This window comes from Chrysochloris asiatica, unplaced genomic scaffold (assembly GCF_000296735.1).
Source record: "Chrysochloris asiatica unplaced genomic scaffold, ChrAsi1.0 scaffold00022, whole genome shotgun sequence".
In the NCBI taxonomy this organism is placed as follows: Eukaryota; Metazoa; Chordata; class Mammalia; order Afrosoricida; family Chrysochloridae; genus Chrysochloris; species Chrysochloris asiatica.
The window spans coordinates 20,427,608-20,438,021 of record NW_006408540.1 but is presented as its reverse complement, the minus strand read 5'-3'; the positions used below and the strand labels follow the sequence as shown (position 1 = coordinate 20,438,021).

Here is a 10,414-nt window from a genome sequence, read left to right as displayed (position 1 = left end):
GAGCAAATAATCCAAGAAACTGATTATATGAAGAAGATCATGGCATCAGGATTGGAGGAAGACTCATTATACGGAGAACAAAAAAATCTGTCTTGGAAGAAATACAACCTGAATACTTTTTAGAAACAAGAATGGCAAGACTTCGTTTCTCTAACTTTGGACATGTTGTCAGGAGGGACCAGTTCCTGGAGAAGGACATCAGGCTTGGTAAAGTGGAGGGTCATCTCCTAGTGAGATGGAATGACACCATGACAGCATAACAACTGTGAGGATGGTGCAGGACAGTGTATTGTTTTGTTCTGTTGTATATAGGGTCTCTATGAGTTGGAATCGACTCAATGACATCTAACCACAACCCCACATAATAGAAGCATCATTATTGCTTTCTACCTCAGTTCGACTTATTTCTTAACTGTTTGGAAGTATCCCAGAGTCCTCCTGAGGTTTATGTACCAGCATTCCAAGGATTTGCGAAAGTAAAGTAAAAAGCCAAGGCATCCTGGGAATATGACATGAGGAAGAGTTAGCCTACAGCCTTGACTGTCCTTTCCAAAAACAAGAGAGAATTATTAAATACTGCCAAATGGATGGGGGAGCAGTTGCATTTAATCTCCCTTCTTAGCAGGCCTGCTTCCCAACTTGATTCAAGCCTGGATCTTATCCCAACAACCTGATGTTGTTTGCTGCCATTGAGTTAGTCTGTGCCTCAAGGGGACCTCATACACAACAGAACAAAATGCTGTCCCATCCTGCTCCATTGCTAAAATTAATTGGTTATGCATCAGACTGTTGTGATCCGTAGAGTTTTCACTGTGGTTTTTGCAAGTAGATGGCCAGGCCTTTCCTCCTAGTCTGCCTAAGCCTGGACTCCTACTGAAACTTGCGCAGCATCATAGCACGATGCACACCTCCACTGATAGAGAAGTGGTGGCTACACATGAGGTTTATTGGCTGAGAATCAAAAGCAGGTCTACCTCCATGGAAGGCAAGAATTCTACCCTTGAATCATCCATATCAAATTTTCCATTGAGCCATCAAGGCCCCCAGTACCCTGGTTAAAAATCAAACAAACAATAAAACAGCTTTTGAGTCCATTGTGACTCGTGGTGACCACACAGGACAGAGTAAAACCACCCCATAGCATTTCCAAGGCTGTCGTCTTTACGGAAGCTGAGCACCTCACCTTGGTTCAGTGGAGTGAGTGGAGAGATTAACCACCACAAGCGTAGCCACTGCATCACCAGGGCTCCTAATATCCTAATCCAAACCTCATACCAAACTCACTGCCATCAGGTTGATGCCAACTCATGGCAACCCTACTACATTAGACAGACTAGAACCGCTCCTCAGTATTTTCAAGACTGTAAGTCTAAGTGGGTGCAGACCACCTCATCGTTCTCCTCTCGAACAGCTGGTGGGTTCAAACTTCTGACCTTTCAGTTAGCATCCAAGCGCTTGACCACTAGCACCACCAGGGCTAGCTGTCAAGTCCGTTTCAACCCCTAGTGACCCTGTATAGGGTTTCTGAGGAGCAGTTGGTAGGTTTGAACTCCCTGCCTTGAGGTTGGCAGTCCAGTGCTAATCCTACAGCGCCACACCAGGACCCTAGTACCCTAATGTTGTTGTTAAGTGCCATTGAGTCAGGTTCAGACGCAAAGCAACCCTGTATAGAGTATCCAAGGAGCAGCTGTTGTACTTGAACTGCAGGCCTCCCCATTCAAAATGGATTTCACAGTCCAACACATTAACCACACCAGTACCCTGATGTTGTTGTTAAGTGTCATCGAGTCGGTTCCGACTCATAGCTACTCTGTATAGGGTTTCCGAGGAGCAGCTGGTGAGCTTGAACCACCAACCTTGCAGTTCAAACAGCTTTGCAGTCTGGCGCATTAACCCACAGCACCACACCAGGACTCAGTATGCTGATAGCTGCCCTGAAATGCTGACACTACCCAATCTGCTGTTTCTCCTACAAAGGAAACACTTTGATAACACCACTATCTTTTCTTCCCCTTCACTGAAAACCTCAGTCAGTTCATACTCACAAAGAAGGTTATGAGCACACCTCGAGCAAATGCTCATCATTTAGAATTGAGTGCACAATCCTCCTTCACTTGAAATGCATTGGCCTGATTTCCTGGAAGCTGTCCTCTAAGTGAGCTCTCTGACCAAAGGAAGCAGTTGCTGGAGACGGGGTCATGTGATAATTCCAGGGGCATCTTTCCCCTTTGGGAGGCCAGGATGCAGAGGGATAGCTATTACCCTACCATGGGAGTGTGGCTGATCAAATGAAGGAATGCGTTTATAAATTCAATTACACCCTCAGTGGAAATGGCTTGGGAAAAGAATTACACCCAGTCTATGAAGCCTTACATTTTGAAACCCAGTTTTGCACATTTATTTAGAGGTTAATTCAAGATCCCTCTTCCAAAAGAGAAGTTAAATACAGCCAATGGGAGGAAGGCATCTGCTGACTGATGGAGGGGGTTTATCAGTCTGTAAGAGTTCATTAGTTTTAATTAGTGTAATCACTAATGTTGCATTAACAGTTTAGTGAAGGGAAGTAATTACTCACACATCCACTGTATTAGATGGGAAGATTAGAATTCATTTTCCAAAACGATTAGCATTTTGCCAATTAAAAAATCCCTTCTCCCTGCCAGCAGCCCTGTGACCTCACTCACCCCAGGAGCGTTTAAATGGAACAGATTTTGCATCAGAAGAAGCTGAAAGAAATGAGAAATTAAAGCTGTGTTTATTCTTCCTGTCTTCTAGGGCACAAAGCCTGTGCACAGGTCTTGATGAGTTTATAATGCCCCCCTCTATTTGCATAGTCATTCACTTCTGTCTCTTTGTATTATACCCCTGGCTGCTTTGTTACCCAGCAGCAATTAACAAACAAAACGGCCAGAGGAAGATAAAGCCACAGCAGGAGTCTAGGTGAGATGAACAATGCTTAGGTCCAATGGTTTGACAAGTGTGGGGGCTGGCAGCTCACCCCATCCTGTGTGCCATCTTGGAACAGACTCTTCAGGTGGGCTGTGGGGCAGTCTCCAGCCCATGAGGATTCCCCAAAGCTCCAAGCTGAGGCCCTTGTTGTCATTAGTTGCCATGACAACCTATGTGCAACAGAAGGAAATGTTACCTGGTCCTGTACAATCTTCATGGCTGTTGGTCCATTGTTGCAGCTGTTGTGTCAGTGTATCTCCACCAGGGTCCCCCTCATTTTCAAATGTGATGTTCTAGCGATTGCTCTTTCCTGATGATGTGCCCAAAGTAAGCAAGCTGAAGTCGCTCCATTCTTACTTCTAAGGAACATTCTGGTTCTATTTTTTCTAAGACTGATTTGTTTTTGCTTCTGGCATTCCATGATAGATTCATTATTCTTTACCAACAGCACAGTTCAAATGTATCAGTTCTCCTGTCTTCCTTTTTCATTGTCCAGTTTTTGCAAGCATTGTTGTTGTTATATGCCATCAAGTCAGCTCTGACTCATAGCAACCCTGTATACGGTTTCTGAGGACCGACTGGTGAGTTTGAACTACCAACCTTGTAGTTAATAGTCTAATGTTTATCCTTAGCACCATACCAGGACTCTTTTTGCATGCATTGTTGTTGTCATTAAGTGCCATTGAGTCAATTTCGACTCATAGCGACCTTGTATAGGGTCTTTCCGAAGAGTGGTTGGTGAGTTTGAACTGCCGACCTTGTGGTTGAACTCTACCTTGCATTCCAGCTCTTTAACCCACAGCATCACACCTGGACTCCTTTTTCATGCATATGAGGTGATTAAAGAGACCATGACTGGAGAGTTTGATGTACCTTTGTCATCACAGTCACTAAAACTATTCTCCAAATTTACACACCCACCAGCAATGACACACGTGGAGATTCTGAGACTTGAGTCTCTTAGACTTTGTTTAGAAGTCTTGAAGATGTTCACTGTGCACTGGGTACTACCTTAATGCCACGGCTTGGCTTACAAGACCTTCACCATATGGCCCAACAACTTCTCCATTTCACCTGCCACCTCCTTACCATCCCCACCAAGTTCTGTGCCTACCAGTCATTTGGGACTTCCTGTCATTTTTTTCAACATCTGGTTTTCTTTCATGCCCTGTTCTTTTGACCCCACTGTTCTCTCTGGTGTTGTTGTTGGTAAGTGTCATTAAATCAGTTCCGACTCATACTGACTTTGTATAGGGTTTCTGAGGAGTGGCTGGTAGGTTTGATATGCCACCTTGCAGTTCAAATCAACCTTGCAGTCCAGTGCTTACCTTACAGTGCCATGCTAGCTCTCCCTGTGGGAAGCCCTTTTGCCTGTTTTATTACTCTGAGAATTCACCCTTCATGCTCTGACTCATGGCGACCCCAGGTAGAGCTTTCTGAGTTGTAATCTTTTATGGTACGGCACTGCAGGTTAATGCGCTGGACTGCAAGGTCATTTTGAACCTCAAGGTCGGCAGTTCAAGCTCACCAGCCGCTCCCTGGAAACCCTATACAGGGTCACTGTAGGTCAGAGCCAACTTGACAGCATTTAACAACAGTCCTTTCTGGAGGTAGATCAGCAGGCCTTTCTTCTGTGGAGCTGCTGCATAGGTTTGAACTTTCAACTTGTAGGTTAGCAGCTAAATGCAAACTACTTGCGCCAACCAGGCTCCTTCTTCATGTTCTACATAGATATTTCTTGCTGACTAGAATAGCTATCCCCCCACTTGGAACTCTCAAAACTCTTGGTACATATTTTAGTGCTGTGCGCTCCTGAGACAGAACCAAGGGCTTTCTTCTGTCCTGCATTTTCAGCCCATGCACATGTTGGACAGTGCATACCTTTGCATCACATGGCTTAGTGAAGGGGGCCCAAAGATATGTCTTTGCTGCCAGCTCCTTCTCTTCCCTCCCTCCCCACCCCCAACCCCACTAAATCCCAGCCTATCTGCACAGCCCTGACCAGCAGACATCACAGAGGAGAGAAAGCAGAGATTTGCTTACAAAGTGGGCTATCTTCATTTCTTAGGGCGGTCAGAACAAAATATCACAAAGTGGGCTGCTTTAAAAACCAAAAACTCATTTTCTCACAATTCTTGTGGTTTAAAGTCCAACTCAGGGTATCAGCTATGTCAGTTCCTTCTCAGGGCTTTGAGAGAGTAACCTGTTTTCTACTTCTCCTCTAGTTTCTGGTGGTTGCTGGCAACCTTGACATTTATTTCCTGTTTGTACATGCATCTGCCTCTGTTTTCAATGGCATCTCTCTTTCCACATCTGTGGAAAGAAAGGAAAGATAGCCCACTTTGTAATTCCACTCAGGGGAATTCGGACTATTAAAACACCAGTCAGAGGAATTAAGACTAAGACCCACCCTATTCCAATATTATGTCATTTGAACCAACAGATAACAAAAGAAAAATTCTATTTCCTAGAGCAAGGTCACATTCAATATATATATTTTTTGGGGGGGGGGGCAGGGGCGGCGACACAATTCAATCCATGGTATAGGCATTCTCTCCTTGTTTGTGCACCTCACCATTAGTGTCTCCTGGCTCCCTCACAAGCCGAGTCCCACCCATGGGAGGCATTGGCAGGAGATTAGAGGGAGGGAGGAATGAGAAACTAAGGTGCTTCTGCTTCGTCCCTGCCCCTTCCCTACTTTGACTTTGCTTCTCAGACATCAACTGCACAAAAACAGGATGGGAACTATAGAAAGGCATGTATAGGGTAGCCCACAGCCCATTTCTGAGATGGGAATTTCAGGATGCCCTACTGTCAAGACTGGGGGGGACAGGAGGTCCCAGGCCAAGTTTAAGATGGAGTTCTCCAGGCTGTCATAGAAACCGGGCTCAGCTGGAATTCTGCCCATGTGTGAAGGCCAGGAGACCAGGGAAAGACAGTCAGGCATGGATGGAGACAGAAGATCCGCCAGAACTCTTCAGCCTAAACCACATCTAAATGGAAATGCCATATTGATGTAACACTTGATGCAGTTATTAAAGCCATTTTACAGGCATCATTTCATTTGATCCCTTAGCAACCCTTTGAGATAAATCTTTTGCCAATGAGAAAGCTGACTTAATCAAGGCTGCGGGACAAGAGAACAGTGACATAGACCAGCGTCTGCAAACATCCAGACTGTGATCTTCCCAATCTGTGATCTCTGTCACCTTGGGACTGATCTGGGCTCCATTCCCAGCTGCAGTCTTGGCAAACTGTACGACCTTAGACAAGTGATTCAACCTCTCTGCACCTAACTTTTTCATCTCTTAGTGAAGCATAACATGTTCCTCTCATGGTTGTGAAGACGCAGTGAGAGAAGAGGGGGTTCCCAAAGACCACGAGAGGGGCAGCATCTGGGCCTGTCTGCAAGAGGTCAGGGCTGGTCCTCTAGAGCAGAGCAGGTGAGACTGACCACTGGAAGGACCATGGGAGGGACCCTTGGACCTGGTAGATGCAGTGAGCCCTAGGAAGAGCTTTCCTCACACAACATGTCATTGTCTATCCCACCGGCAAGCAGGTGGGGACTGAAGCCTGGTTGAATTTGATTTTTTACAAGTAAGGGAATCCATTCTTAATTGTGAAAAATTATCTGAGATGGGATATCAGTATGGGAAAGAACTGCCTACCTTCCACAGTGCTTAACACTGAGCAGATCTACCCAGTTGCTAGTTCCCTTTTCCATATTTCACACTGAAGGACAAGTCATACTTGTCACTCACAAGATCCCAGAACACAGCCTGTTCTTCCAGGGTTGAAGATGCCCACTGGGGCAGGATATGGGACAGTCCAGTAGCTGCCATTGAGGGGCAGGGCAGGAGTTACCAGAAGGTCCCTGAAGTCCACATTCTAGGTCACCACACTGGGAGGGGATGGGGAGAGCGGGGCATTGGCCAGCAACTGGAACCACAACTCCTCAGAGCAGAGATAGCTTGGTCCCCCTTGGGCTCTCAGGACCCCTCCACCACCAGTGGGGCACACTGAGCATGTGTGTGTGTGTGTGTGCGTGCACAGCAGGGGAGAAGCCCTCAAACCCTAGTGTAGCTGTCCTAGCCCTGAGGAGATAGGAACTCTGACAGTAACAGTGGTGAGTGAACTAAGGGAAGGTGTGGAGGGAGTGCCCAAAGGTACTTGGAGTACCAAAGGCATTTCTGCTAACCCAAAGGTTGGTAGTTCAAACCCATCCACCTGGTGATCTGCTTCTGAAAGAAAACCCCATGAGGCACAGCGCCACACGGACACACACAGAGTTGCCACTAGTCGGAATCTGCTTGCTGACAATGGGTTTGGTTTTGTTGTTTTTGCCTTGTCTACCTGTGAGAAGCCCAGAAGGTGGCCTCCCAGTGCGGCCTTCATGTCCAATGAGTGGCAGAGCCACTCCAGCACAGCCTAGATGGTACAGATAATTAAAGAAAACAGGAGCTCATGGAAAGAGTGCTTGGAGACTGATACCTGGGGGCATGGGGCCACTATATTCAGAGCCAAGAGGTGTGAAAATGAATCACAGTCTGTCATTCACCAGCTTTGTTGTAACCTGGGGCAAGTGACTACCTGCCTGCTTCCTCACATGAGAAATGTGATTAACAGACTCAGGGTCATAGGAAGGACCTCTGTCAGGACTATAATTAAGTCTGTGTATGAGTGTCCTAGCTCCTAGAGTGCCTGAGAAGGTGCCTGGTGCCTTAGTGCTGCCTTCAGAGAACTGCCGCAATCAGGTGGTTTTAACCAACAGAAAGACATTTTCTCACAGTGCAGAAGGCCAGAAGCCTGAATTCCTTATCAGCCTCTAGGAGGGACCCGTCTTTGTTTCAATCTTTTTGTTATTGTTAAGAGTGGTTGAGTCAGTTGCAACCCTGTGTAGGGTTTCCGAAGAGTGGCGGATGGGTTTGAACCACCGACCTTGTGGTTAGCAATCCTTCTGGTAAATCCTTGATGTTCCTGGGCTTGCAGATGTATCTGTCTCCATTGTCTTTAGATTGCATTTGTTTTCTTCTTCCCTCTGTGCCTAATCTATTACTTTTATAACTCAGAAGTGATTAAATTTAGAACACCCCTCACACTGACCTTATTAACATAACAAAAATTGAGTGCCAAAGTCAGTTCTGACTTCTTGGTGACCCTGTTTCTAGAAGCCCCAGTGGCACTGTGGGTTAAGCACTGTTAACCACAGGGTTGACTGTTCAAACCCACCAACTGCCCCAGGGGAGAAAGATGAGGCTGTCTGCTCTTTCTGAGATTTGCAGTCTCAGAAACCCTATATAAGGTTGCTATGCATCAAAATTGACCCGATGGCAATGTTATTGGGGGGGAGGGGGATGTTAATTGTTAGACAAGCAGATCACAGGAACTTTCTTCTGCAGAGTCACTGGGTGGATTAGAGCTTCCAAGCTTTAAACTTAGTGTTGTTAAGTGCTGTCGAGTCGGTTCCAACCTATAGTGACCTATAGGGTTTCTGAAGAGCGGCTGGTGAGCTTGAACTGCCGACTTTGAGGTTCAAACCGACTTTGCAGTCCAGCTCATTAGCCCACAGTGCCACACCAGCCGAGACCAAAATGTTTGCACCACCCAGGGACAATATAGCAAAGGAAAGCTTATTTCCAAATGGGTGTAGGATATACATGGGTGTAGGATCAGGATTCCAACACGCATTTTGTGGGGACACAATTCAATCCATGCCAGTGCCCACCACAGCCCCTGGTATTCTCGTGGTTATGGTGTGCCACTGTAGGAAAACACCGGACTGTAAGGTTGGTTTGAACCACAAGGTCAGTAGTCCAAACTCACCAGCTGCTCCTTGGAAACTCTATACAGGGTCGCTATGAGTCAGAACCGACTCCACGACAATTAACAACAACAAGTAGGCACACAGCCATGAAGAACAAAAGGAGGGTCGGGGTGTTCCAGGAAGCTCCTCTAGTGCTGTGAACCTGAAGTGAGGCGGGAGGGCTCCCTTTGGGTGAAGCACAGGAGGCATGGGAAGGCGTCCTTCCAGGGATGGTCTGACTGCACAGGTCAGCTCCATGCCCCACCGGACTCCTCTGGAGACGGGCACTCGAGATACACAAGTCCAGGCAGCACTCGGAGGACAAATGGACACTGGCTAGAATTTTATTCAAGGAATAATAATAGTGATTACTGTGAAATCACCCCCACGTACCAGCCTCTATTGCCTGTCCCAAATATCAACCGTCTCAAAAAAGCAAAAGAAGAAAAGGACTTTTTGGTTTTGATGAGTGATGACTGTCATAATGCACGCTATCTGAGGGGAGAAATTTCCTGTTTCCTTGAGTATCTTATTAAAAAATCAGAAAGGCATAAATATTGCATTCTGTTGGACTGAGTTCTCAGAATCTTAACTACCTAAGGTGCCCAACATGTCCCTCATTAAAAGAAAAACCAACAACAAAAAGATCAGGAAATGTTCTCTCCCCGTCCCCGAGAGTCCTGACTAACCTCCTCCTCTTTCCCTTGCAGTATGTGGCCAACCGACGAGCCGCCGCTCAGAGCACGCCCGAGCAAACTAGCTTCCACCCCCATCACCCCACCCACCACCACCACCACCATCATCACCACCGCCACCTGCGCCACCACACCCACCACCTCCACCGCCAGGAGGCAGACGTGCACGCTGCCCACGTGACACCCTGCACCTGCCCCCTCTTCTCCTGCCAGTGGGAAGGCCACCTGGAGGTGGTGGTGCCCCACCTGCGGCAGACCCACAGGGTCGACATTCTGCAGGGAGCGGAAATTGTGTTCCTGGCCACGGACATGCACCTGCCAGCGCCGGCTGACTGGATCATCATGCACTCCTGCCTCGGTCACCACTTCCTGCTGGTGCTTCGTAAACAGGAGAGGCACGAAGGGCACCCACAGTTCTTTGCCACCATGATGCTGATCGGGACGCCCACGCAGGCCAACTGCTTCACCTACCGCTTGGAGCTCAACAGAAATCATCGGCGGCTCAAGTGGGAGGCCACACCCCGCTCCTTCATGGAGTCTGTGGACTCTGTCATCACCGATGGGGACTGCCTCGTCCTCAACACCTCCATGGCCCAGCTCTTCTCTGACAACGGCAGCTTGGCGATCGCGATCGCGGTCACTGCCGCCAAGGTCCACCCCACAGAAGTCAAGATCTGAAGCACACAGCTGCCGTCCCAACTCCAAGACGCTCAGCCCGTGCACCTCACGGCTCCCAAGCCAGGACTGCAGACTCCATCTTGTTTTCCTTTCTTTCCTCTTTCTCCCTCCCTTTCTTTTAGTCTCAGGTATTTGTGGTATTTTATGATGTAAACCTCCTGTGACTCAATATCTTGGTGTGATGTGTGTCCTGTTTTGTTGATGGGTTTTTATGGAAGTCTTTTACGGATCAGAATAGTTCTTTCCTACCACCACGAAATCCCTTCTCCAAAAACCAAAAGCCAACCAG

At 47.4% G+C, this 10,414-nt stretch overlaps 1 protein-coding gene across 1 annotated transcript in view; it reads left to right on the top strand.

Annotated features, from left to right (window-relative positions):
* The window catches only part of SIAH3 (siah E3 ubiquitin protein ligase family member 3), a 118,002-nt gene extending 107,877 nt beyond the window's left edge, over positions 1–10,125 (top strand). The window contains exon 2 of the mRNA XM_006837627.1: positions 9,463–10,125. Coding sequence (XP_006837690.1) covers positions 9,463–10,125 — 663 coding nt within the window. The remainder of the gene's footprint in view (positions 1–9,462) is intronic.
* Positions 10,126–10,414: the final 289 nt, after the last annotated feature.